Source organism: Podarcis raffonei, chromosome 16 (assembly GCF_027172205.1).
Source record: "Podarcis raffonei isolate rPodRaf1 chromosome 16, rPodRaf1.pri, whole genome shotgun sequence".
Taxonomy (NCBI): domain Eukaryota; kingdom Metazoa; phylum Chordata; class Lepidosauria; order Squamata; family Lacertidae; genus Podarcis; species Podarcis raffonei.
In genome coordinates, this window is record NC_070617.1 from 3,213,470 (window position 1) to 3,241,043 (window position 27,574).

The 27,574-nt window shown below is 48.3% G+C and overlaps 2 protein-coding genes across 7 annotated transcripts in view; both read left to right on the forward strand.

Moving 5' to 3' along the window:
* Positions 1-1,926, forward strand: part of LOC128403513 (methanethiol oxidase-like) — a 28,364-nt gene extending 26,438 nt beyond the window's left edge. For both annotated transcript variants that reach the window (XM_053368340.1, XM_053368339.1), the window contains exons 10-12: positions 372-464; positions 553-671; positions 1,424-1,926. In XM_053368340.1, the coding sequence (XP_053224315.1) occupies positions 372-464; positions 553-671; positions 1,424-1,586 (375 nt within the window). In that variant the 3' untranslated portion in view covers positions 1,587-1,926. The remainder of the gene's footprint in view (positions 1-371; positions 465-552; positions 672-1,423) is intronic.
* A 5,362-nt stretch (positions 1,927-7,288) lies between these two features.
* Positions 7,289-27,286, forward strand: RFX5 (regulatory factor X5). Of its 5 annotated transcripts, none has more exons than XM_053368337.1 (11): positions 7,289-7,622; positions 8,873-8,935; positions 13,659-13,796; positions 15,008-15,041; positions 17,956-18,038; positions 20,144-20,263; positions 21,150-21,266; positions 21,751-21,832; positions 22,488-22,686; positions 23,875-23,969; positions 24,977-27,286. In XM_053368337.1, exons 3-11 carry the CDS (start codon positions 13,672-13,674, stop codon positions 26,273-26,275), a joined length of 2,154 nt encoding a protein of 717 aa, XP_053224312.1. In that variant the 5' UTR covers positions 7,289-7,622; positions 8,873-8,935; positions 13,659-13,671; the 3' UTR covers positions 26,276-27,286. The 5 variants fall into 5 exon arrangements, with proteins under 5 accessions (XP_053224312.1, XP_053224311.1, XP_053224309.1 ...); XM_053368336.1 differs by lacking the exon at positions 8,873-8,935 and adding an exon at positions 9,002-9,069 and having other exon boundaries at positions 21,150-21,278; positions 21,763-21,832; XM_053368334.1 differs by lacking the exon at positions 8,873-8,935 and adding an exon at positions 9,002-9,069.
* The last annotated feature ends 288 nt before the right edge of the window (positions 27,287-27,574 follow it).

Consider the following 27,574-nt stretch of genomic DNA (forward strand, 5'->3'; position numbering starts at 1 on the left):
ACACCCCCTGCAAAGAGCCATATTTTTAAAAGGGTATGGGCTGTTGATCAGGTCAACCAAAGGCCTGGTTAAAAAGGAATGTTTTTGCCTGGCACCTAAAGGTGTATAATGAAGGCGCCAGGCGAACTTCCCTGCTTCCCCCAAGGAATCCTGGGAACTGTAGTCCCCCCACCGCGGTGCTAGAACTCCCAGCACCCTCCTCAAACTACAGTTCCCATAATTCTTTGCGGGGAAAGCCACATGTTTTAAAAGTGTACGCCATGGATATGACCTTGTCAAGGCAAACAGCTCCTTGGAAGACGCTGTTCCTCATGAGCTCAGCTGATTATCTCTTTCTCTGGGGTTTTGGGGGACTTGTGTTGCGCCCCCAGGTGTTTGTTGGTGGGAACATTTACAAAGGTGGCGTCGTGACCGTCCTGGAAGACGATGAGCTGGACTGCCAGCCTGACCCGTTTATGATCCAGGTGAGTAAACCTGGAGCTGCAAGGGTGGCGAGGGAGCGGGAGGAACCCAAACTGAACCTTCCTCACCCCACATTTTCTCTGCCTTTAGGGAAAGAGGGTCTATGGCGGACCTCAAATGATTCAACTCAGCTTGGATGGCAAGAGGCTGTACACAACGACCTCTTTGTACACACCTTGGGACAAGCAGTTTTACCCTCAGATGGTCAGGTAAGAGCATCAAGCAGCTAACTGGCTGATTCCGCCCCTTCTTCCCCTGCTCTGTACTGAAATCTGGGATGTGTGTATCACAAGTTCAGGGGGTTGGACTAGATGACCCACGGGGTCCCATCCAACGCTGCGATTCTGTGATTCTTTAAGTGTCACAGCCTCCCTGCCAGGGAGATGAACCCTCCCTGCCAAGGGACTGGACCTGGCACCTTCTGCAGGCGAAGCAAGTGCTAATGCACTGAGCTATGCCCCTTCCCTTAAATATAATAGCAAGATTCCAGTCCTCATGGTTCTTTTTCTAAAAACATATTTTATTAAAGCTAAAATATACTCGGAGTCAAGTGTGGATTTCATGCTCTTTATTCAGCTCATAGTGGTGAGGAGGAATGGAAGTTCCCCCAGAATGTCTGCTTTATATACATTATTTACACAATGGGCCCCACGTGATTGGCTAATTCCATGATTCTCCTGTAAGCCAATCAGGTTGCGGATTCACTTCCACCTGGGGCTGGATTGGGTGGCTCCTGCGGACCAATCAGACTGCTGCATTCTGGGTCCTATTGTTCTAGGACCAATCAGACTGCTGCATTCTGGGTCCTATTGTTCTAGGACCAATCAGACTGCTGCATTTTGGGTCCTATTCAACTCAGTACATAACAAAAGCTTTTTCATAATGCAGCCCAATAAAAGAATCTAAAAGCTCCAGCTGTACCCTGTGCCTCTGAGCTCCCTTTTGCCTTTGCCTTTTGCAGGGAAGGGTCAGTCATGCTGCAGATTGACGTGGACACCGAGAACGGCGGCCTCTGTGTGAACCCGGACTTCCTGGTGGATTTCGGGAAGGAGCCCTTTGGTCCTGCTCGCGCTCACGAGATGCGCTACCCCGGGGGAGATTGCACCTCGGACATCTGGATCTAGGCGGATCTAGGCGATCTGGGCAGGCATCTCTCTCCCCTCCTTCCTCCTGCTAAGCTAACTTTACGGAAGCATCTCTTCGTCACAGGTTTTCACCCTTTAAAAATGTCTGTATGCACCTGCTGAGTCATGGAAGTCCCTCTCTCTCCTGAGTCAGCGGTTTTCTTCCCTGCCTGCCTCCAAAGTATTTTTTTTAATATGTATTTCGTACAACAATAAACCAATCTAAAGGGCGGGGGGGGGGGGAGAACTGCATAGGGTGGTTTTGGCACTCAACTCATTGCATGACAAGACTGTTGAAAACAGAGCTGCAGAAAATGAATAAACATTTTTTTTAATCTCATATGCTTGATACATGGTCCCTTCATTAATGGGTAGCAGGTGGTCCGATTGTCTGATTTATTTACACACCGTATTTTTCCATGTATAAGACTAGGTTTTTTTTTCCTGGAAAAAAAAAATGTCAAAAATTAGGGGGCGTCTTATACAGTGGTACCTCGGGTTACAGATGCTTCAGGATACAGACGCTTCAGGTAACAGACTCCGCTAACCCAGAAATAGTACCTCAGGTTAAGAACTTTGCTTCAGGATGAGAACAGAAATCACGCAGCGGCAGTGGGAGGCCCCATTGTCTAAAGTGGTACCTCAGGTTAAGAACAGTTTCAGATTAAGAATGGACCTCCGGAATGAATTAAGTTCTTAACCCGAGGTACCACTGTACACAGATACATCTCCCCATTTTCTTAAATCTGAGTCCCCCAAAATAGGGGGCATCTTATAGATAGAAAAATACGGTAACTGAAAAAGGGAAACTGGGAGGTATCAAATGGGCCACGTTTAATCTTCCCTTGCACCTCACATCTATACTGTGCTAAATGCTCAGAGAGCATTTATTATTATAATACTTATTTATAGTCCACTTTTTCCCCAGACCAGGAGGACTCAAGGCAGCTTAACAGAAATCAAAGCAACACAGTTAAATTACAGAAAGCTAAAAATATATAAAAGATAATAGTTAAAAGGTAATTAAAGTGTAATAGAATTAAGACAATATAACATTCCTCATAAGGCCTAGTTTTCAGACCCTGGATCATTTTGGTCGCCCTCCTCTGCACATGTTCCAGCTTGTCAACATCCTTCTTAAATTGTGGTGCCCAGAACTGGACATAGTATTCCAGGTGTGACCTGACCAAGGCAGAATAGAGTGGCACTATTACTTCCCTTGATCTGGACACTATACCTCTGTTGATGCAGCCTAGAATAGCATTAGCTTTTTTTGCTGCTGCGTCACACTGTTGACTCATGTTAAGTCTGTGGTCAACCAAGATCCCTAGATCCTTTTCACAGGTACTACTGGCAAGCCAGGTACCTCCTACCTTATATTTGTGCATCTGGTTCTTCCTGCCTAAGTGTGTTGGGTATGTTTAGCCTGGGAAACAGGAGACTAAGGTGGAATTTGTGTAAAGAGACCCCTGACCCTTAGGCCCAGTCGTGGCCGACTCTTGGGTTGCAACGCTCATCTCGCTTTATTGGCCGAGGGAGCCGGCGTACAGCTTCCGGGTCATGTGGCCAGCAGGACTAAGCTGCTTCTGGCGAACCAGAGCAGCGTACGGAAACACCGTTTACCTTCCCGTCGGAGCGGTACCTATTTATCTACTTGTACTTTGACGTGCTTTCGAACTGCTAGGTTGGCAGGAGTAGGGACCGAGCAACGAAAGCGCTCCCCGTTGCGGGGATTCAAACCGCTGATCTTCTGATCGGCAAGCCCTAGGCTCTGTGGTTTAGCCCACAGCGCCACCCGCATCCCTCTGGAGGAGACTCTTGAGAGTCCCATGGACTGCAAGAAGATCAAACCTCTCCATTCGGAAGGAAATCAGCCCTGAGTGCTCACTGGAAGGACAGATCCTGAAGTTGAGGCTCAAAGACTTTGGCCACCTCATGAGAAGAGAAGACTCCCTGGAAAAGACCCTGATGTTGGGAAAGATGGAGGGCACAAGGAGAAGGGGACGACAGAGGACGAGATGGTGGGACAGTGTTCTGGAAGCTACCAGCATGAGTTTGGCCAAACTGCAGGAGGCAGTGGAAGACAGAAATGCCTGGTGTGCTCTGGTCCAAGGGGCCACGAAGAGGCGGACACAACTAAACGACTAAACAACAACAAGAACAACAACAACAATAATAATAAATTTTATTTATACCCCACCCTCCCCAGCCAAGAATGGGCTCAGGGCGGCTAACACCAGGTATAAAAACAATTGATTAAAATGCAACTTAAAAACAAGATTAAAATTCAACGTTAAAATGCAGCCTCATTTCGGTACCCATTTCCCATGCAGAAGTTCTCAGTCGCTGGCATCTCCAGATATGGGGCTGCGATGCTCCCTGCCTGAAACCCAGGAGATTTGCCCTCCGCATGCCTTCAAACACACCCTCCAGACCCAGAAGAATGGATGAGACCCACAGTTTCTGCAAGCCTATTCATTCCTGGGGCTGCAGCGTCACCTGGTGCCCAAACTGCCACCTAGCAATTTAAACAGCATCCTTCTGGACCAAAAAGTCCACCCAGATTCCTTGCAGGTATAGGGATCCAGTATAGGGATCCAGTATAGTATAGGGCCTGGCCCTCTGGCACCCTAGATTGTCTACTTCCATTATTGTTGAGATCCAGGGTCTACTGTCCTTAAACCACTTCTAGTTCTTGACAGCAGCAAATAGCTGTGCGTGATAAATTTTGATCCAGCCTGCATTTAAAGGCAAAGCCCGTGTATTTTGTACTTTCTGAAGCAATCTGCGAACTGCCACACTGCAGAACATGCCCTTTTCTTAATTTTGCAATGCAGCCAAATAATGGGTGCAAAGATGCAGTGTTTTTTTCCTCTTAAAAAAGTGTTTAGGGGTACTCTCCTTTGGACTCGAGAAAAACCACCATTTTATCGTTCAAACTGGGAAAAATAAATACAGTAAATGGACCAAAGTACAAAGATTCACAAAATGTTTAGGGGTATGCATACCCCTGCGTCCCTCTAGGGGAGGGAAAGCACTGCAAAAATGGAAATGCAAAGGTTGAATGAGGTAAAGGATGCGTGTTTCAGCGAAATGAACAGGCAATAGCCATTAAGCCGCTTTGCAAGGATTATTTCATTTATTTATCTATTGCCTCCATATTCCATTCCCTGCCCCCTTCCCAGAGCTCAAGGCAGCATGCAGGCTTCCCCAATCCTAATTTAATCCCCACAACCACCCTGTGAGGTAGGTTGGGTAGAGAGGCAGGATCTGGCCCATGGACACCTTCATGGCCAGGTGGCGAGCTGAACCCAGGTCCAACCCTCTAACCACCACACCACACCTCTCTTTGTCAAATATCACATAGAAAAATATTTAGATGAGGGCTAAACGGAAGTTCTTGGGATTATTTGGTGTTCTAGATGTGCTTCAAGAGGGACGCGGGTGGCGCTGTGGGTTAAACCACAGAGCCTAGGACTTGCCGATCAGAAGGTGGGTGGTTCGAATCCCCGCGACGGGGTGAGCTCCCGTTGCTCGGTCCCTGCTCCTGCCAACCTAGCAGTTCCAAAGCACGTCAAAAGTGCAAGTAGATAGGTACCACTCTAGCAGGAAGGTAAACGGCGTTTCCGTGCGCTGCTCCAGAGTCGGCCACGACTGGACCTAATGGTCAGGGGTCCCTTTACCTTTTTAGATGTGCTTCAAGTGTATCACAGGAGAGTTGGAAGATACCCTGAGGATTATCTAGTCCAGGGGTCAGCAAACTTTTTAAGCAGGGGGCTGGTCCACTGTCCCTCAGACCTTGTGGGGGGCCCGGACTCTATTTTGGAAAAGGAAAAAAAATGAACGAATTCCTATGCCCCACAAATAACCCAGAGATGCATTTTAAATAAAAGGGCACATTCTACTCATGTAAAAACACACTGATTCCCGGACCGTTCGCGGGCCAGATTGAGAAGGTGATTGGGCCGGATCCAGACCCCGGGCCTTAGTTTCCCTACCCATGATCTAGTCCAAGCTTCTACAATGCAGGAATTTTGCTCAACATGGCGCACAAACTCACAACACTGAGATTAAAAATCTCATGCTCTACCAACTGAGCTAAGGTGTTTACACAGCCTAAGAGTGCTTTACCGTAATTGCCGTAATTAAATTTATATGCCACCCTATACCTGCAGGTCTCAGGGTGGTTCACAAGATAAAACTACAATATAAAACCACAAAATACATAATAATAATAATAATAATAATAATAATAATAATAATAATAATAATAATTTATTATTTATACCCCGCCCATCTGGCTGGGTTTCTCTAGCCACTCTGGGCGGCTCCCAACTGAATATTAAAAACAATACAGCATTAGACATTAAAAACTTCCCTAATCAAAATATAAGCAGAAACATCCAAATAACCCCCCCCTCCAAAAAACCTCCCACATAAAAACAGTTAAAAAGCAATTTTTAAAAAGAAAAAACACAATTAAAAAGCAGTTTGAAATAATGTTGACAGTCATCTACTTTAGATCACTGGTCTTCACTGGGTAGGTCAGGATTCGTGGGTTTCATCCTGTTCTAAGGTGGGTCACAGTAGGAGCACTACGGCCAGGCAGACAAATGCCAAAAAGTTAAGAAATAGGCCTCTAAATGCACGTTTGGCTTAAATGTGGGGTCCTGAATCTGGAAAAAGTTGGTGATCCCTGGTTTAGATGTATTATGTGGCTGTGTGCTATGCCTATAAGGATGCGGGAGCAAAAGGACCAGCAAATATGGATGCCAGAGGAGTGCCCCCTCAAGGCGCTACAATTCCCAGCACCTTGAACTACAATTCCCAGTATTTTGTGATCTCCGTCACCAAATAACACGGGGAATTGTAGTTCAAGGGTGCTGGGAATTGTCCCCTGCATTAAATGTATGGACACCACAGCCAAGGTGCCTGCCATCCCCCTGCCCAAAAAAAAAGTATAATTTTCCAGAAAGAGGAGCGAGGGAAAATGGCAATAAATAGAGGACAGTTTGAAAATGACTTTTTGGGGATAGACTTAGGATTCAAATATGCAATGATAGGCATTAAGATGTCTAAAGCTAAAATAGAAAGAATGAAAGATGTTAAGTGATTAAGTTAATTTTATGAGGAAATTGGTTTTGGAAAAATGTTAAAATGATACACACTGCAATTCAACTAGGGGGATTTGAGGAAGTCACTTAACAGTGTTACTAAGATTGGTTTAATTACGGTTGAGATTTGTGTTTGTTTTGTTTGAAATTTTTGGAAAATCAATTAAAAAAAAGGGAAAAAAGGGAAAAAAAGACTTTTTGTGGGTTTTGGAGCCTGAGACTTTTGCATCCTAGCGACCCTGGGGGGTTAACGTGATCCTAGTGCAGCCAGTCCAGTCCTTTCAAAAAAGGAGAAAAAAATAAATTAAATATAAATATAAAGGCAGCCCTGCGCGCCTCTTTTCCTCGTCCTCTGCCGAACTGGCAGAGCTCGGACCAACCAGAAGCGCGTTGCTAGGCAGACTTCCCGACCCCGCTGGCCAATCCGGAGTCGAGCCCCAGCTGTATCCGGGTGGAAAGCGAGAAAACCACGCGGCAGCCATTTGCATTAAAGAAGAGCGTCGTATCCGGGCAGATCAGAGGCGTCCGGACCAATCAGAGAAAAAGAAAACCCCGCCGGCCCCGCCCACCCGCTCCTCTTCCCCCCGCCCCCCTCGGCTGGTAGTTTCTTTTTCCCTTTTATTTTTGCAAGGGCTCAGATGCGCCGCGCAAACTGCAAGAGGGGTGGATCCTTTTGCAAGCGGAGTAGGAAATCCGCATTGGGGAAAAGGGGATCCTAAAAGATCCAGGAAATATTATTTTTTTAAAAAATTGGGTGGGGGGAGAGAGAGGAATCCATTAACTCTTTGGGGCAGGGAGAAGTTTGGGTTTTGGAGCAGCGATGTTTGCAGCTCCTGAGTTTTTCCTGAGCTTTCCCTTTTTGCAAAACGCGGCCCGGATCTTAAAAAGCTGCAGAAAGAGGAATCTCAGCCTGAAATAAAAGGTAAGTTCCATTTCACCCTCTTTCCCCAAATATAAATATATATATATATATATAGAGAGAGAGAAAGGTTGATGGGGGGGGGGAGAGTTTACAATTCTGGGAGTTTTCTGGATTAAGGAAACGGATCGAATTGGGTGTGTTCAAGGGAGATCCGTTTCCAAAAAGAGGGCATGGATCAAGACAGATCCCTTAAAATGCATCTGAGCTGATGGAGGAACTTTGCAAAAAGGCGCCTGTGTTGTTGTTGTTTTTCATGGCGTGTTTTTGGATTGAGATGCATGCATTTTTGAAGCAGGGGAGCATAGCTGGCAACTTTTCCCTTTTCTTGCGAGGAATCCTATTCGGAATAAGGGAACTTCCCTTTTTTTAAAAAAGGGAAAAGTTGGCAGCTATGCAGGGGAGACTCCTGAAAAATAAGGGTTTCCTTCTAAGGGTAGGAGGATGGGGAAGAAGAGGTGGTTTGTGTGATCTCAAGCAACAAAAAGGTTGACTCAATCTCTCTCTCTCTGCAAAAGAGGTTTCAGGTTTCCCACATTCTCACTGCAGGAATTCGAATTTCCCTCCTCCTGGAATTTAAATACGTGGTGCAGCTGCTAGGATGAACCCGCCTCTGGGGCACAGAGGAGAGCAACTTCAGTTTCCCGCCCAAGGAATGTGTGTGTTTATTATGGGGAATTATTATTAAGGAATGTGTGTGTTTATTAGATTTTAATCAGGATCCAATTGGAGTAGCAATCTTGGTGAGTTAATCCCCCCCCCAAGGCAGAAATGTACCGTCAGCCGAGACAGATTGTCTTATCAGTGATATATTTTGTATATTTATAAAAAGCACCCAGCAGCCCTTCACATGAGCTCTGCCTGGAACCCTTTTGGGAGTTGCTAAAAAGCCAAAATAATAGGTAGGGTACTGTGGCGAACAGCAGCTATTTCATTGTCATGTCTAGATTTGCACAGCTGCTGAAAACCTGACACGAGGATGCTTAGCCGAACTTCTGAGTCAGCTTCGCGTGGGATGCAGGAATTTAAAATTAAAAGCCTGATCTTTAACGTCTAAAATGTACGCTGAGGGGGTGGCTGGCCTTCTGCGATCAATCCAGAGCATGAAAGGTTGATTTCAACATGTGCAACGCTTAAAACAGTCCCCAGCTTCCTCTCCCCACACATGCCTTTCATTGTGGGCACAGGTCTCTGCCCCCAAGGAGCTTACATTTGTTGGGAAACCGAGTTTAACGCATTGTTCATTGCCGCAGGTGTCTTTGTCGGCTGACCGGCTGAAATGAAGAATGAAAAAATGTTTAAAATAAATTCGTAAGGTAAAAAGTAAAAAAAAAATTTAAATTGAATGTATTAACTTATGTGCGTATGTCTCTTCTCCTCAGGGAACTGAAGGTGGCATACATGTTGCTGGCTTCCCCTCTCCATTTTATCGCCACAACAACCCTGTGAGGTAGGTAAGGCTTGATGTGTGTGACTGCTGGCTTCAGGGTCACACCTGGGAATCCCAGGAACTGTAGTTTTTTAAGGGTGTTTGGAATTGTAACTTTCTGGGGAGTAAACTACAGTTCCCATGATTCTTTTGGGGCGATGTGGTTTAGATTTATGAGTCCAGATCTCTCTGCCAAAGCAGCTGGTGAGTTTCTGTTTTCTTGTTAAAGGCTCAGGAGCCTTGGCGGCAAAAAAGAGTTGGCGACTTAATGATGATGGGCGGTTTGACAAAGAGTCAGGCATAACTTTCAACTGAAATTACTGTTAACTTGTTTACATATTAGCAATGTACAGGGCTGTTTATGGTCAGGAGAAAGTTCCCTGCCCCATAGAGATTACAGGTTTAAATCACCCGGGCTCTACTCTGAATACTGTGATGCTGCTGTCAAGAGATGAGTGCCTTTGATCATGCACAGAGTGCCCAGATATTCATATCAAGTTGCAAAAGAGCTGGCTTTCGGGTTGATGTGGGATCTAATTATTATTTTTAAAAGAGAATTACAGTGGTACCTTGGGTTAAGTACTTAATTCGTTCCAGAGGTCTGTTCTTAACCCGAAACTGTTCTTAACCTGAAGCACCACTTTAGCTAATGGGGCCTCCTGCTGCTGCCGTGCCGCTGGAGCCCGATTTCTGTTATTATCCTGAAGCAAAGTTCTTAACCTGAAGCACTATTTCTGGGTTAGCGGAGCCTGTAACCTGAAGCGTCTGTAACCCGAGATACCACTGTATAGGGTCACGCTTAAGGGAGCACGGACAGGATTGCATCCCACCATAATACAGTGGTACCTCTGGTTGTGAACAGGATCCATTCCGGAGGCCCGTTCGCAACATGAGCAGAAGGCAGCCTGCCAGTCGCGATTTGCCGCTTCTGCGCATGCACGTGACATCATTTTGTGCGTCTGCGCAGGCGCGAGTGGCAAAACCCAGAAGTAACCCTTTCCGGTACTTCCGGAGACAACCTGGAAATGCTCAACCTGAAGCAAACGTAACATGAGGTATGACTGTACAGTCATACCTTGGGTTACAGACGCTTCAGGTTGTTGTTTTTTTGTGTTACGGACCCACCGAAACCCAGAAAAACTGCAATGGGTTACTTCTGGGTTTCGGCGGTTGCGCAGAAGCGCTAAATCGTGCTTTGTGCATGTGCAGAAGCGCCAAATCGCAACCCATGCATGCGCAGATGTGGCACTGCGGGTTGCGAACATGCCTCCCGCATGGATCACGTTCGCAACCCGAGCGTCCACTGTAATGAGAAATAGTGTATGAGGGAGTGCAGGTTTGACAGCTTATAGTTCCGAAACGTTTCAGCGCAACGGCTTGGGATGTGGCAGTGTAGGGGAGGAAGGATTGAGGACGGTCCCTGCTGACTTTGGGGTGAAAAGGATAAGAAATGGCTGAGTTTGAGCAAGTTCACAAGAGGCTGTGGTGCACTGGCAGGTGCTGTTGTGTGTTTTTCATCCATGGACTTTGCAGGGCTGCTTCCCTCCTGGAAGATTGTATTCTGTGCTTTGGGAAAACGGGTTGTCGTTGTTGTTTTAGGTCGAGGGTGTTCTTCAACTCCTGTTTATTATTTTTTTACTTAAAAAGCTTCTTTTTTCTCCCCCCGGCCAGTGTTCAGTCAGCGGACTTGCTTGTCTTGCTGTTGCCATGGTTTCGGACCAATCTCAGCCTCCAGAAGTGGAGGAGCTCTCTGTTGCTAGGCAGGATTCTCTCACAAGGCCACGGACCTTGGAAGAGTTTGCAGTTCAGGTGAAGGTTAGAAGGAGGTGTGAAAGGAGCTGCGGAGAAGAAATAATATCTCCGGGGAGACGAGTCTGAATTTGTTTCAGAGGCGTTGGGGGTGGGAAGAAGAAGAGGAATCTTATCTGAGGTCCACAGGATGGATGGAAGACGGGCAGCTTTTGAAAGCGTGGAAGAAACTGTGGAACTCACTGCCACAGGGGGAAGTGAGGACCGCCAGTTTGGGTGGTTTGAAAAGAGGATTGGACAAATTCAGGAGTGATCGTGTTGCTGGGTGCTTGCTTTTCCAGCCGAATTTCCTTTTCTCTTGTTGCAACCTCTAAAGGTTATTTTTATATATATAACGATTTTTATTATTTTTTCAGTTTATACATCTCAAAATAAACATTTTACATGTAACAATTGACTTCCCTCCTTCCCCTTACGTGGTTTATTTTACTTATTTAACCTTCCTGTATATTTTACTATAAACAATCTATTCGTTTTTCCATTTTATATCCTTCAAATATTTATCATAGTGTTGAATTTATCTAAACGCTACCGGCCTTTTCAGTTGTACAAAGTTATTTTCTAAACACTCAGCACTTCTCTTTGAATAAAGATTCTTCTTGCTCTCTTATTCTGTAAATTAAACCGGCTTCCTCCGCAAATTCTACCATCTTAATTTGCCAATCTTCCTAACGAGGGATCTCACTCCCTTTCGATCTTTGGGCTAGCAAAAGTCGAGCCGCTGTGGTTGCGTACATAAATAACTTTTTCTGACAACTGGGATCTTCAGGCTGAACTATTCCTAACAAAAAGGCCTCAGGTTTTTTGGGGGGGGGAATGTTGTTTTAAACATGTTTTTTTAACTCATTGTAGATCATTTCCCAATAGCCTTCAACCTTTTTCCATGTCTACCACATGTGAAAAAATGTTCCTTCCATTTCTCTGCATTTCCAACGCAGATCTGATCCTACTTTGTACATCTTAACCAACCTACTTGTGGTTAAATACCATCTGTGTATCGTTTCATACAATTCTCTTTCAAAGTATAACATGCGGTAAATTTCGAAACGTTCTTCCAGAGTTTCTCCCAGAGGTTTAGGTCTATGTTATGCCCTGTATCCATTGCCTGGTGTGTCATTGAAGTTTTGACTAACTCATCTTTTGTTTCCCATTCTAATAACAAGCTATACATTTCTGACAATATTTTATCCTTATTCCAAAATAGTTCTTTTTCAAATTCTGAGCTTTGATCCGGAAACACATTTTTAAAAATCTAATTTAAATGTGTCATATATCCGACGATACTGTAACTGATCTGTAATTTGTCTCCTTACTTCTTCCATTGGGGCAACCTCAGAAGGTTAGGCTTGCCAACTGACCTGGAAATCCCCAGCCAGACTTGCTCCTGCGCCTTTTAGCATCCATACAACATGCAGAAATCGGCTTTGCTCAGAAAGACACCTATTAAGATAAATGGACACGACTAACAAAGGTCTATCGAATTTCGAACGCTTGTCCTCTAAGTAGGGACAGTAATCCAGGGCCTGTCCCCACCACTCCACAGAAGACCAGTTCAATTTCCAGTTCTGCAAAGGGAGTGAAGTCTTAACATGGAGACCAGAATGATTTACCAGTTGCCGTTCAAACACAGCAATTAGTCAATCCAAGCAAATGAGGCTGCGAGATCCGACCAGAGCGTTGTATTCCATTCAGTTCTGCTCACAGCAGAGGCATCGAAATAAATGAACTTAAGTTACTGTTCATTTCAGTGGGTCTACTCTTGAGTAGGACCAGCCCTGGGTGTAACACAGGGTCAGGGTCGGATTTAGGTTTGATGAGGCCCTGAGCTACTGAAGGTAATGAGGCCCTTTATATGTCCAGCTGTCCTTTGTCAACAACAAATTGTCACTGTTTTTTGTGTTGAATATATGCTGTATGGTAATTGATGGACCTAATAGGTATCTAAAGCCATTTGCACATGTAGAATGTAGGCACCCTATATATAGAAAGGAGCAAACCAGTGATATTTTAGGGAGCAGGCGGGGCCCATGATGTACATCCTAGGAGCCTACACAACACAAAACACTCTTGCTGTGTGTAGGTTTTATTTTATTTGTTTTTTATCTTATATTTTGGAAAGGTACATCCAGTTCTGGACACCACAGTTCAAGAAGGACACTGACAAACTGGAACGTGTCTAGAGGAGGGCAACCAAAATGGTCAAAGGCCTGGAAACGATGCCTTATGAGGAACGGCTAAGGGAGCTGGGCATGTTTAGCCTGGAGAAGAGGAGGCTAAGGGGTGATATGATAGCCATGTTCAAATATGTAAAAGGATGTCACATAGAGGAGGGAGAAAGGTTGTTTTCTGCTGCTCCAGAGAAGCGGACACGGAGCAATGGATCCAAGCTGCAGGAAAGAAGATTCCACCTAAACATTAGGAAGAACTTCCTGACAGTAAGAGCTGTTCGACAGTGGAATTTGCTGCCAAGGAGTGTGGTGGAGTCTCCTTCTTTGGAGGTCTTTAAGCAGAGGCTTGACAGCCATATGTCAGGAGTGCTCTGATGGTGTTTCCTGCTTGGCAGGGGGTTGGACTCGATGGCCCTTGGGGTCTCTTCCAACTGTATGATTCTAGGAGTTTTTTTCCTTTAATTTTTTTGGGCCCCAAGAGAGTGGGGCCCTTAGCTATAGCTTGTTTAGCTTTTACGTAAATCCGTCACTGTGACAGGGTTGTTTTTCTCTGGGGTGATGGGCTCGCGCCATGTGCAGACGCTCGCTGCCCTGGACTAAGGCGTTGGGCTCCTCTTTCTCTCTTTGAACCAGGGAACCGGGTGCCATGGCGGACGACAACGGACTTTATACGAAGATCGCGGAAAACGTGAGCGAAAGCTTAGAGGCGGATCCGCAGGGCGTCTCTGTGGAGTCAAGTACCTTGCTACAGAAACTGAGAGGAACTATTTCGTAAGGGCGACACTTCTTATTCCTTTCCCCTGCCTTCCTTCTCTCCCTCCTCTTTCCTTCCTTCCTTCCTTCCTTCCTTCCTTCCTTCCTTCCTTCCTTCCTTCCTTCCTTCCTTCCTAGGCCCCCTTTTGCACCAGACATACCAGTTCTGTATTTGCAAGAAATCATATCTTTTAGTGTGGCAGCACTTCGGAACTCCCTGCCTATTGACCCATCCCTGTCCTTTTTTAGACCCCTGCTAGAAACATCTTTGCTTAGGCACAGCCTGCATCCAGACATGTAGAAAGTTGGCACGCATTTTAATCTGGTTTCCAGCTTATTGCTGGTTTTAATTAATTCCGGATGTTTAGAAAGAGTCGTTTTAAACTGCATTTTTTTACTGGTAACGTCACCGTTTTCTTTTGTGAACTGCTTCAATGTTTGTTTTACAATCAGGCGGTATCTGAATTTTGTGAATGAATAAATATATATTTCCCCCCCTGAATAAGAACGATACGTTTAAAGCAGCCCCGTGCCACTTTAAACAGTCGCAGCTTCCCCCAAGGAATCCTGGGAACTGTAGTTTGATCAGAGAGCTGCGAGTGGTGGCCACGAGACTTCTGTTCCCCGTCACAGGCCTACCATTCTTGGAGGGGTTTTGTGATCCACCCCTGAGCGGAAGGGGGTCTCTGAACCACTCTCAGTACCCTGAACAAGCAACACACAGAGAGAGAGAGACCTGTTTGACTCCTGTTCTACAGCTAATTCTCCCCTGGCCCAAGTAGGACTAATTCAGCCAGCTAGCCCTGGTGATTTATCTAATGCTTATTAGATGGATTTCCCCTAAATTGATTTCTGAACTTTGAATTTTATTGTTATTCATGTTTTTATACTATATTTTTATGCTGCTTTTACAATTAAGTGTTTTAAATTTGTTGTTAGCCGCCCTGAGCCCAGTTTCTGAACCGGGAAGGGCGGGGTATAAATAAAAAAAATATTATTATTATCCTGAGGTTGCCTGCACATGTCCTAGAGCAGGCACCCCCAAACTCGCCCCTCCAGATGTTTTGGGACTACAACTCCCATCATCCCTAGCTAACAGGACCAGTGGTCAGGGATGATGGGAACTGTAGTCCCAAAACATCTGGCGGGCCGAGTTTGGGGTTACCTGTCCTAGAGGGTAAAGGGAGCTGGAAAAATCAAGAGAGTAACACGTGGTTTTCTTCTTACAGGAAGTCTGTGCAGTGCAAAATCGACTACATACTGGTGAGTGGCTTGATGGGGCACTTCAAAAGCAGCTGGGGGAACTAAAATAACACGCACCTGTTTGTACAATATGTGGCCGATGAATTGCGCTTTGGGTAAATATGGGCTGAGTTCTCCCTCCAGTGTCGGAGGCAGAATACTAGCTGCTGGGAACACAGACTGGGAGAGTCGCTTTTGCGGTTTCCAAAGAGGCATCTGATAAGCCTCTATGAGAATAGGATGCTGGGCAGCTTCCACCTGACGCAGCGCTTCTGATATTCTTCTAGCGCAGCGATCATCACCTGATCTGGACCCAAGGCTGGCTGCCAGCCTGCAACCTGGGACCCACATCCACATTTTCCCCCTTTCCGATTTATTCTCAGCAGTGCTAGCAGTGCACATCATTAATCCTAAAGTGGTGCTTAATAAAATTAGCATTACTCCTCAATGACAAGCAGCCTTAGCCGAAAGGCTGAGGAGCTGTTGGAAAAAACGGTGACCGCATGGTTGGCCAGAAATCTGTATTTTGTAAGAAAAATGGTTCGTGCCTTTCTCATTCCGTTTTTGCAGCATTCATGGGAATTGATAGAACGGGTGTCTTGGCAGAAGATTGTATCCTAGCGTGCATGCCATGGGGTACTCTTTTGGTCTGGTTGAGCCTTGGCTGGAGTTGAATGTGGCAGCAATAAGATTTGCCGTGTTCTGTCCGGTGTAGCCTTGCTACTCACCTGTGGGTTCCGACCGATGTTTTAGAGGGTTACTATAAGAAGCTAGGGACGTGGGTGGTGCTGTCGTCTAAACCACTGAGCCTCTTGGGCTTGCCGATCAGAAGGTCGGCGATTTGAATCCCCGCGAAGGGGTGAGCTCCCATTGCTCTTTCCCAGCTCCTGCCAACCTAACAGTTTGAAAGCATGTCAAAGTGCAAGTAGATAAATAGGTACCACTCCAGTGGGAAGGTAAACAGAGTTTCCGTGCGCTGCTCTGGTTCGCCAGAAGCGGCTAAGTCATACGCCGGCTCCCTCGGCCAATAAAGCGAGATGAGCACCGCAACCCCAGAGTCAGCCACGACTGGACCTAATGGTCAGGGGTCCCTTTACCTTTACCTATAAGAAGCTAACTACCAAAAGATAGCTAGAAGCAAGTTAGTAAAGGTAAAGGGACCCCTGACCATCAGGTCCAGTCGTGGCCGACTCTGGGGTTGCGGCGCTCATCTCGCTTTATTGGCCAAGGTAGCCGGCGTACAGCTTCCGGGTCATGTGGCCAGCATGACTAAGCCGTTTCTGGCGAACCAGAGCAGTGCACGGAAACGGCGTTTACCTTCCCGCCAGAGCAGTACCTATTTATCTACTTGCACTTGGACGTGCTTTCGAACTGCTAGGATGGCAGGCGCAGGGACCGAGGAACGGGAGCTCCCCCGTCGCGGGGATTTGAACCGCCGACCTTCTGATCGGCAAGTCTTAGGCTCTGTGGTTTAACCCACAGCGCCACCCGCATCCCTCCAGAAGCAAGTTAGAAGCCCTAAAATAAGGAGAAAGTGGGACTTGGCACGTTCTGGAGTGGAATATGCTCAGGTCGGACCTTTAAATAAAGAATAGATGATTGCAGGAATTTCTGGTGTGTGTCTCTAGGTTAAAGGAATAAAAGAAGAAGAGGAAGGGAGACCGGTGGGTGGATAACCTTATTTACCTGACTTTTTTTTCCTGGGAAAGGAAGCTCAGGCAGCGGAAGAGGCTATTGGCAGGGGAAGAGGGCATTTAACAAGAAAGGACGCTCCGAAAAATTGGAGAGCAAAAGTCAGTGGGTGGAGGGCAAACACCAGGTATATTCCAAAGCATGTCGTTGACATGATAATAGCGTGTTAGCGGTGGATCATTTGCGTAGCATAAAATGAAAGCGGGAGGAAGGGTGAAAACCCATTCATGCTTTTAAAAGGCAGGAATGAAACATCCCACCCTCTGGAAGGGACAGAATAATAGAACTATAGAGCTGGAAGTTCAACCCCCTGCAACTGCAGGAATCCTGTCCCTGGGTGGGCTCGAACCACCAACCATCTGGTTAAGGGCCAGATGCGCTGACCTATTGTGCTGCAGGGGCCACAGATAAGTAAAAGCCAAAGGCCTGGTGGAAAAGAAATGCTGTTTTGCCTGGTGCCTAAAGATAAGTAATGATGGTGGCGCCAGTTAAGCCTCCCTGGGGAGAACGTTCAACAAGCAGGGAGCCACCACTGAAAAGGCCCCGTTCTCGTGTCGCCACCCTCCAGATCCCCCCATGGAAGGGGCACCTGGGGGGTAAGAGGGAATTCAACGCAAAAAGTAAACCAAGAATGGATACGGTATATTCAAGGAGTACCTGAAAAGCTACTGTGACAGCACAAGCCACCTGGCAGATCTTGCATTGTACAGACAATATATTTAAATTTAATGTGGTTTTTTTCCGTTATCGAAAAGATTTAAGAAAATGATATATTCATAGGATACTGTGTAAAATATAACAACTGTTAATTTAGGGTTGTTGTTTTTTGTAGAACAATCAGAAGTCTATTTTAGGTCTTTTTTTTAAAAAAATATTTTTAATTTTTCTGCAGTATGGGGTGGGTTACGAATTGTAATATAATATATCGCTGTATAATTTTGTGAAATATGTTTAATAAAGAATTCAATCAATAATAATAATAATAATAATAATAATAATAATAATAATAATGGTGGAAGGGGCACCTGGAGAAGGGTCTCAGATGATGATTGCTGGGCCTGGGTCGGTTCCTATGGGGAGAGGAAAGTTCTTGAGGTATCGGGTGCAAAGCTGCGCATTGTCACAACAGCCGATCACAAAACACGGCTTGTGTTTACTACGTTTACATTTTTGGGCGACCGTTTTCCAGTTTTCATTTCCTGGTGATCTTCACGTGTCTCTCTTTCCCACTCTATGAACACAGCAAGATGTCCAGAGGTTCACTGACCATGCCAAGCTTTATCTTTACCTCCAACTCCCTTCCGGCCCAAGCTCAGGGGAAAAAAAGTGAGTTATTGCCGCCTTGTTTCCCAAATCTTGTTCATTTACTGCTTTATACCGTATTTTTCACACCATAGGACGCACCGGACAATAGGACGCACCTTGTTTTAGAGGGGGGAGAACAAGGGAAAAAAATTCTTCCGCTCTCTGCCCAGCACCCCTTCAGTGAAGCGGCAGGAGGCGCTGCGCAGAGAGTGGGAGAATTTCCCCCCTCTTGTTTTCCCCTTCTAAAACAAGGTGCGTTTAAGGTGCGTTCAGGCGGCTACCTTGGAAGCCTGGAGAGCGAGAGGGGTCGGTGCGCACCGACCCCTCTCGCTCTCCAGGCTTCAGGTTCCTTCGACCTGCTCTTTGGGGCTGGCGGGGGGGAGCCCACCACCAGCCCCAAAGAGCAGGTCAGGGAGCAGCGGAAAGGCGCAGCAGAGGGGCTGCTGCCATAGTCACGCGTCACTTCTCCAGCTGGGAGAGGGTCCCGGGGCTATGGCTTCTTTAGCCCCGCGCACGCTCTCCCGGCTGGAGAGGTAACTCGCGCCTATGGAGGCTCCTGCCATAGCCCCGCCTTACCTCTCCAGCCGGGAGAGCGCGGCAGGGCTATGGCGTCTTCGCTCCATAGGACGCACACACATTTCCCCTTCATTTTTGAAGGGGAAAAAGTGCGTCCTATAAAGCGAAAAATACGGTATATATGCGGGAGGGATGGAAACGGTGAGGTGGAAAGGCAAGGAAATTAGCAGACTGCTTTCTTTAAAATAAAATAAAAAGATCATTCAGGGGTCAGCAACTAGCAGCCTCCGAGCGAAACCAACCCCATGGGAGATATTTTCTGGGCCTGCCATCATTGCCCACCTAAACGAGTGTAGGAATGAAACTTGGAAGCAAAGTATTGTAGGCAGATGTGGACCCTACACAGCACCTTAGGGCCTCACTTAGTTGGCAGCCTGCACCCTACGACTTAGCCCATGGGTAGGGAACCTAAGGCCCGGGGGCCAGATCCGGCCCAATCGCCTTCTAATTTTGGCCCGTGGACAGTCCAGGAATCAGCGTGTTTTTACGTGAGTAGTACGTGTGCTTTTATTTAAAATGCATCTCCGGGTTATTTGTTTGTTTTTTAATCTTTATTAATTTAAATTACACACTGATACAAAGAATTTACAATCTCATACTACAGAAAGAAAATTAAAGAAAAACAATTAAGAAAAGAAGAAAATGAAGAAAGAAGAAAAAGCAAATTTACGTACAACCCCCCCCCCTTAATCTTCCTAAATAATACTTAATTAAACACTTAAATAAAAAAGACTTGGTTATTTGTGGGGCATAGGAATTCGTTCATTTTTTCCCCTTCAAAATATAGTCCGGCCCCCCACAAAGTCTGAGGGACAGCGGACTGGCCCCCTGCTGAAAAAGTTTGCTGACCCCTGACTTAGCCGAACCAGTGAGACTTTCAGCTAGGCCTAAAAATCAGCAAAGTGCTGCCATGGAATTTAAAAACAAAAGGGCAGGTTTCTAGTCCTTATAGATCCGGAGGATGCAGGGATCTGTGAGGTGCAGGACTGAGAATCTATCCTGGGAACTTCTGTTGAAGTTCAAGTTGGCGGACCTCATGGTTCCAGAGGCAGGCTTTGAATGCGAGAGGGGCAGGGTTCGAAAGATGTCAGGTGTCCCCCAGGGACGCTGTGTGCTGCGAAAAGGAAGAAGGTGCTGAATTTACACACATCTTGCCAAAACCAGGGGACGGGAGGATTACAGTGGAACCTCGGTTTTCAAGCATCTCAGAAGCCAAACGTTTCAGTTTTCGAACACTGAAAATCCGGAAGGAAATGCTTCCATTTTCGAATGCGTGTTTTTCCATTTTCTCCGTTGAAATTGCATGCCACTGGTTGCGCCTCGCTTGTCGAACATTTCGGAAGTCGAACAGTCTTCCGGAGTGGATTACATTTGACAACCGAGATACCACTGTATTGGGTTTTTGTTTTCATTATGTGCTTTCTGTTTTTATATTGTGCTTTTATGCTGTAACCACCCCGAGACCTGCAGGTATAGGATGGTATATTATTATTATTATTATTATTATTATTATTATTATTATTATTATTTTCTTTTCTTGGGGCCACCAGCCTGGACCTGACTTCTCTGAGCTCAGCTGAGCACATGCATGCTTGCACATGGATCCGGAATCACCTGGAGGAATACCCAGACACCTGCTTGCCAAAACAAGACGTTTTCGATGCTTACAAGTGAGTTCTGGCTCCGAAGAACGGGACCCAGAGGCATCTCTGTGGGGTGGAGAGGTTACCTCTTCTTCTTCTTTGGCGATCCCTCGTAGCCGAGTAAGATTGTCTTCCACAAACACAGTTTTAACAATGAGTCTGTAAGTGACTGTGGAGGCCAATTCTGGATCCCCACGTCCTTCCACAGTGGGGACATTGGTTTCCGGGTGGGAGCTGATCACAGTGTGGATTTGCCAAGCGTGCCTCCCTCTTAGCACCTTTCTCCCTTGCGTCCTGAGTTCGAGTGTCTTCAAAGCCCATGACACCTTTGGGAAAGGCTGTTCTCCAACTGGAGCGCTCGCAGGCCAGTGTTTCTCAGTTGTCTGTGTTTATACTACATTTTTAAAGACTTGCCTTGAGACAGTCTTTAAACCTCTTTTGTTGACCACCAGCATTACGCTTTCCATTTTTAAGTTTGGAATAGAGGAGTTGCTTTGGAAGACGATCATCAGGCATCCGCACGACATGGCCAGTCCAACGCAGTTGATGTTGAAGAATCATTGCTTCAACACTGGTGATCTTTGCTTCTTCCAGGACACTGGCATTAGTTTGCCTGTCTTCCCAAGTGATCTGTAAAAATTTTCGGAGACAACATGTAAAGCATAAGCGAGGCAGCGGTGGTGTAGTGGTTAGAGTGTCAGATGTGGACCTGGGTTCAAATCCCTGTTCGGCCGCACGATGCTCCCTGCGGGTGACTTCTCAGCCTAGCCTGCCTCACAGGGTTGTTGTGGGAATCGAACGAGGAGGGGAGGGAACCGTAAATGCCGCCTTGAGCTCCTGGAAGGGTAAGAAGATGGGATCTAAATGCAACTGACAAATAAACCGCCTTTCCTTTTTCTCCTTCCCCTGGCAGGCGTTACTGCGATAACCTTTGCAGCCGCTCTCTGAGCGCGGCCAACTTCGGCAAGATCATCAGGGAAATCTTCCCGAACATCAAAGCGAGGAGGCTGGGAGGTCGCGGGCAGTCAAAATATCCTTTTGTGTGTGTAAAAAGTCGCCAGGCGGTGTGGGCTGCAGTGAGGTCAGTGAAAGGCTGCGGCAGTCTGTCTCACGCTCCCCAAACTCATGCAAGCGCAACCTTTCTGTGCTCAGGAGAGAGCCCAGCTGTATGTCCCACCTTCACAAAACCATTACAGAGAACGTAATCTGTGCGATTCGGCGCTTCTGCACATGCGCAAAGCACGATTTAGCGGTCATGCGCAAGTGCCAAAACTCAGAAGTAACCCGTTCTGGTACTTCTGGGTTCAGTGCGGTGCACAACCCGAAATCGCGCAACCCGAAGCGTCTGTAACTCGAGGTATGACTGTAACTCCAAACGAAAAACAGGCACAGTGCAGATTCTTCCCGCGAAGGGGTACCCCACAACACCTTTGAGCCTCCCCAGCTATGAAATAAATGGATGTGGCAATGGAAATGGAGCCTTTCGAGTTTCCTCCTTAACTCTGCCCCCCCACGTATTGCTACAGCGGGATACGGAGGAAGACTGTGGTGAACATGCCCCCTCTTCCCAGCCTGGATCTGAAAGAGACGGAGTCGGTAAGGCCCTGCTTGTTGGCTCATTATTCTCTTGCGCGTGTCTCCGTGTTTTGAAGAGCGTTAAGAAAGTGAGCCAAAAAGACTCTCCTAGTCCAGGGCCCTGTTCCTTTTTCTTTTCTTTTCTTTTTTGGCAGCCCTAATCACAGCTGTTATTTTTTTCTTGCTGGTTCTTGTTATGACTTCTTTTTTTGGTAAACTGTTTTGAGGTCTTTTGAGCGGTGTGCGAGTCTTCTGAAACACCAATACAGTGGACGCCCGGGTTGCGAACGTGATCCGTGCGCAACCCACAGCGTTCACAACCTGCAGCGCTGCATGTGCATGCGCGGGTTGCGATTCGGCGCTTCTGTGCATGCGCAACGCGTGATTTAGCACTTATGCGCAAGTGCCAAAACCTGGAAGTAACCAGTTCCGGTACTTCTGGGTTTGGCGTGGTGCGCAACCCAAAATCACACAACCCAAAGCATCTGTAACCCGAGGTATGAGTGTAAATAAAGCCTTCTGAGCTCAAGATGGAGGCTGCATTGTGCAATAGCAGAACGGCAGAAGCGTGGCATCTCTGGGCCCAAAGCGGTGCTTCAGATCCGCTTTTGACGGTATGTGGGAAAACTGTGCCTGGTGCTCCTCACATTTCCTGTTCTTCCTTCCTCTCCTGCAGCCAGAGAGGCCAGAGGTGTTCCAGTCCTACAGCGACGAGGTGATGGAAGCGGCCTGCGCCTTGACCTGCGACTGGGCCGAGAAGATCCTCAAGCGCTCGTTCAACAACATCGTGGAGGTGGCCCAGTTCCTCATCCAGCAGCACATCATCAGCTCCCGCTCGCCCCACGTCGACCTCATCATGGCCATGGTGGTCTCAGGTTGGAGACCCCTCCTCACGCCCGCCTCCGCTCCTTGCACCTCCATCGCGCTGCCCGACGGGCTCTTCATAGAGCCCACCACCTCTCCTGGGAGTCTGTCCCCCTGCCAAATGGCTCTTACTGTCAGAAAGTTCTTCCTGAAGTTTAGTCGGAAGTTCCTTCCTTGCCACTTGAAGCCACTGGTTCGAGTCCTGCCCTCGGGAGGAGGAGAAAACGAGCTCCCTCCCTCTTCAGTCCTTGAAATACCGTAGATTCCGGCGTATTGGGCGACTGGGCGTATAAGACGGCCCCCAACTTTTGCTGTTCCATTTTAGAGTTAGAGAGTTTGAGCACCGCCGGGGCAGAGCGTGCACCCCTCCTCTGCCGTCGCAGCAGCAGCCCGAGGCGTTTCGTGGGCAGGCGAGCGCCGCGCTCAGAAGGACTTTCGGGGTCCCCTTCTGTGGGGAGGGAGGAGGAGCGATGCCAGAAGGGGCGCCTCTGCTCACTGACTCCCTCTCCTCCTTCCCAATGCGTATACCCGGCGTATAAGACGACCCCTGACTTTTGGGGTGATTTTCCAGGGTTAAAAAGTTGTCTTGTACGCCGGAACATACGGTATTTGAAGATGGCTTTCTTGTTGATATAATTTAATTTGTAAATTGCCGTGGGCTTCTAAGCGGCCTGCGAGTGTAGATGAGAGTGATGCCCGCGTTGGAATACAAAATATAAACCTCTTGACTTATGAGATAAAACAGGTGGGGAACTTCTGGATCATGGGCTACTCTTGGGGGTCCAATTTGGCCCCTGAGAAAGCGTCTGTCAGTCTGCAGACGACGCTGAGCTAGATCGGTGACTCAGTCGAGAGCAGCTCCTGAGTTAAATCGGTCAAAACCATGAGGACTAGAATCTTGCTTTGTGTTTACAGCCAGCTCAGGGGTAGAGTGTTTGCTTTGCATGCAGAAGGTCCCTGGTTCAATCCTCTATTGGCGTCTTCAGGTAGGGCTGGGGGTGGCCCCTGCCTGAAACCCTGGGGAGCAGCTGGTGCCGGCCAGTGTAGGTAATACTAAGCTGGATGGACCAATGGGTTGGTTCTGTATAAGGCAGCTGTGTTCCGATCCCACAGGGATTTTTCCACTTTTTCCCCCCTTTTTTTGTAACGGAGCTTTGTTCAGAGAAAGCTCTCTTGATCTAAATCTTTTCTGGTTGCAGAAATTACCGAGAACCACCGTGACAAACGGCCGCCCCAAACCATGAAGAAAAATGAGCCCGAAGGCGTGGAGAGTTCAGACAATAAGCAGACCCAGGTAGTAGTAACAACAACAATTTATTACTTATACCCCACCCATCTGACTGCTTTGCCCCAGCTACTCCGGGTGACTTCCTGCATAAAAGCTTCCCTGAACAGGGCTGCCTTTAGATGTCTCTGGAAAGTCTGTGGTGGTTTATCCCCTTGACATCTGATGGGAGAGTATTCCACATGGTGGGCACCACCACCGAGAAGGCCCTCTGCCTGGTTCCCTGTAACTTCGCTTCTCACAGGGAGGGAACCAGCAGAAGGCCCTCAGAGCTGGACCTCAGTGTCCGGGCAGAACGATGGGGGTGGAGACGCTCCTTCAGGTATACTGGACCGAGGCCGTTTAGGGCTTTCAAGGTCAGCACCAACACTTTGAATTGTGCTCGGAAACGTACTGGGAGCCAATGTAGGACTTTCAAGACCGGTGTTATATGGTCTCCCAGTCACCAGTCCAGCTGCCGCATTCTGGATTAGTTGTAGTTTCCGGGTCACCTTCAAAGGTAGAGCGCATTGCAGTAGTGCGAGCGAGAGATAACTAGAGTATCCACCGCCTTGGTGAGAGAGTCTGTGGGAAGGGAGGGCCTCATCCTGCATACCAGATGGAGCTGGTAGTCGGCTGCCCTGGATGCAGAATTGAGCTTATGTAACCACCTCAGAAGGGCCTTTTAGTTGGACCAGTTCAGCATCATGTTCCCACCGTGCCCAAAACAGCCCCTAAGGTGTTATCTGGTGCGATCTGCCTCTGGTCTGGGAAATGCACAACATCACACTGGAAGAAGTCTAAAGACCCAGGTGTGATGGCCGGTGGGGCACACAGATTCAAAAGTCGAAATTCAGCTTTGTGAGGGAGAACCCCCCCCCCAATTTGGGCAGGATTTTCGATTTATGCAGCCCCATCTGTAGTTGACCCATTTTCACTCCGGCCTTGTGGCTCATCCCTGGGTTTGGGCCTGCGGCTCAGCCGAGGGCCAAAGAGCAGCTGAACCCAACGCTTCTCTCGTCCTTTCCTCTCCTCAGGCCAAAGCGGAAAACGCCGCCAAGCCCTCGGCCGCAGCTCCGCGGAGCGAGGCCAAGAAGCCGCCGGACGCCCCAGCGAAGCCCGCCAGCAGCCCGCAGATCAACGCCTTGGTGGCTCGGCTGCCGCTGCTGCTGCCCCGCGTCCAGGTCCAGCCCGGGGACCGGCTGGTGGTGTCTCCAGGGGTGGCGGCCATGCACCCGGCCCCCGCCGTCCTGGCGCCCAAGCTGACTGCCTCGGGAGGGACGGTCAAGATGGCTCTCTCCATGGGGCCGGGGCCGTCCACTCTGGTGGCCCCCGCCATGAACGGGCTGGCCGGCGTGGTCAGCCCTCCGGGCGCCGTGCCGGTCATCAACATGATGCCGGTCATCAACATGGCACCGGTGCCGCCGGTGGCCGAGATCCCGCTGAAGCACAAGAGCGCCCCTGCCGGTGGAGGGGTGAACGGCTGCGAGGCTCAGCGGAGCCCCCAGGACCCGCAGAGAGTCAAGCCCCCCGCTAAGCGGCCGGCGGAAGCACCCGGGGAGGCGACAGCAAAGAGGAAGCGGGGTCGGCCGCGCAAGAAGGCGGACCCCCCTTCGCCCGAGAAGAGAACCGCCAAGGAGGGAGCGCCCGGCGCCGAAGAGGACTCGGATATCATCGTCGTGACTGTGGGTTACGGCGACCAGGCCGCCCGCCCGTCCTCCCGCTCCGCGTCTCGGGAAGAGAGCACGGAAGTGGAGGTGGTCCACGTCGGGAAGCCCAAGAGCCCGTTCCCCCAGGAGACGAGCGAAGAGGGCCCTTCCCGGGCCGGCAGCCTCATTGTCAGCCCTGTCCCCAAAGCCGCTGTGCTGCCCACCCAGGTAAGCGTCATCAGGGGCCGGAGGTCCGCCATGCCTGTTGTTGTGGAAGAGACAGGAAGTGACTGGAAGGAGACAGGAAGTGGCTCCAAAGAGACAGGAAGTGACTGGAAGGAGACAGGAAGTGGCTCCAAAGAGACAGGAAGTGGCTCCAAAGAGACAGGAAGTGGCTCGAGGGAGCCCCCGCAGTTGGCTGAAGGCGCAGCAGCGCCGAGGATTGGTACCAGAATCACCGTCGCGAGGGACTGGGAGGACCCGGAGAGCGAGAGCTCCTCAGAAGGTGAACTCCAACCCACCGATCTTTCCATGCGCAAAGTTGCCCCGCCACCCTCCAGGGGTCGCTTGGAGGCCTGCGGCTTGCGGCCCTCGTCTGTAAACTTGCACAGGGTCAGTGCGGACCAGGGGAAGGCAGCAGAGACGGCGAGTCCGCCAGGGACATCGGCGCAGGCCCCCAGCCGATAACATCACCCCACCCCTGCTCTGGGGTGCGTCTCCCAATGCCAAGCTCTCCCATGCAAAGGCACCCTGGTTCTGCTTGCTTTTACTAATTTAATGCACGCGTGTACGGGGGGAAATACACGGCGATGTGAGCTTGCAAAAGCGACTTTCCGTCATGCCTCTTCCTTGGCCGCCTTGCAAGGCTATGTGGCTGAGAAGTTGCCTGACCTGGGCTCTGGCGCCACCTACTGTTCAGCTCCCTGCTTCCTGGCCCACCAGCTGCCACCGCACACCCAAATCCTTTTCTCGAAAGCCCATGTGGCCTACCGTGCTCTGATAAGGGGAGTGAAAATGTCGAGAATGGAAAGGTTCTTGGGGAGGTCATTTAGGCAGGCCACATATGGGAATGGGGGCGTATTTATGGGACACCCCCCCCCACCGATCTCTCCCCATTGCTCTCCTTGGGACTTCAAAGGGCTGGGCAGGGAGAGGAGAATTCTCTCCCATTTGGAATCTCTGCACAAATCTTTCTCAGTCCAAAAGGGGACGAAATAGTGTTGCGATCTGAGTGCGGATCCTGACCCTGAAACACCCTCCCCCCCCCAAAAAAAAACCCCTTCTACTCTGAACTTTAGAGACAATCACCTTGCAGCCAACATCCCAAAGAGTTTTGTTGTTCTCCCTCTCCGTTTCCAGCTCAGGGGCTTGAGGACATTGGTGGGGCAAGGGGGGTGTCCCCCAGGTGTTGCTGGACTCCCAGCAGCCAGCAGGCCTAATGGTCAGGGAGAGCAGGAGTCGTAGCCTGGCCACAGACCAATGGCGCCCTCATACCCCCTAGTTTTTCTCCCGGGGAGTTCACTGACCTGGGGGCAGTTTAAAAAAAGTTAATACCCGTATTTGCTCCTTTATTTGTTACTTGTGTGAGTTGTTACTCGCCTCTTCTAAGTACTCCTTTCCCGTCTCTTGTTTCCATTATAAATACCGAAGAAACCATATGCACATTAATTTTTTAAAATAAAAATAAAAATGGTTGTATATGTTTTGTTAAAAGTTGTTTCATTGCCTCCGCCGCTCCGGATCTTATAAATGGTGGGTTAGTTCTACTCGTGAGTAAGACCCGTTGAAATTATTGGATAGACGTAACTTAAATCCCTTATTTTTTTGTGTGGGTCCATGCTGAACAGAACACAATTGTACAAAAATCCTGTGCCTCTTGCATACTAGGATTGAACAAGCTGTGGCTTTTTAAACCAGGAAGGAGGTTGCTGTTTTTGTTGTCACTATGTTAAGTATTTTTGTGTTTCTATATTGCAAAGCATCCTC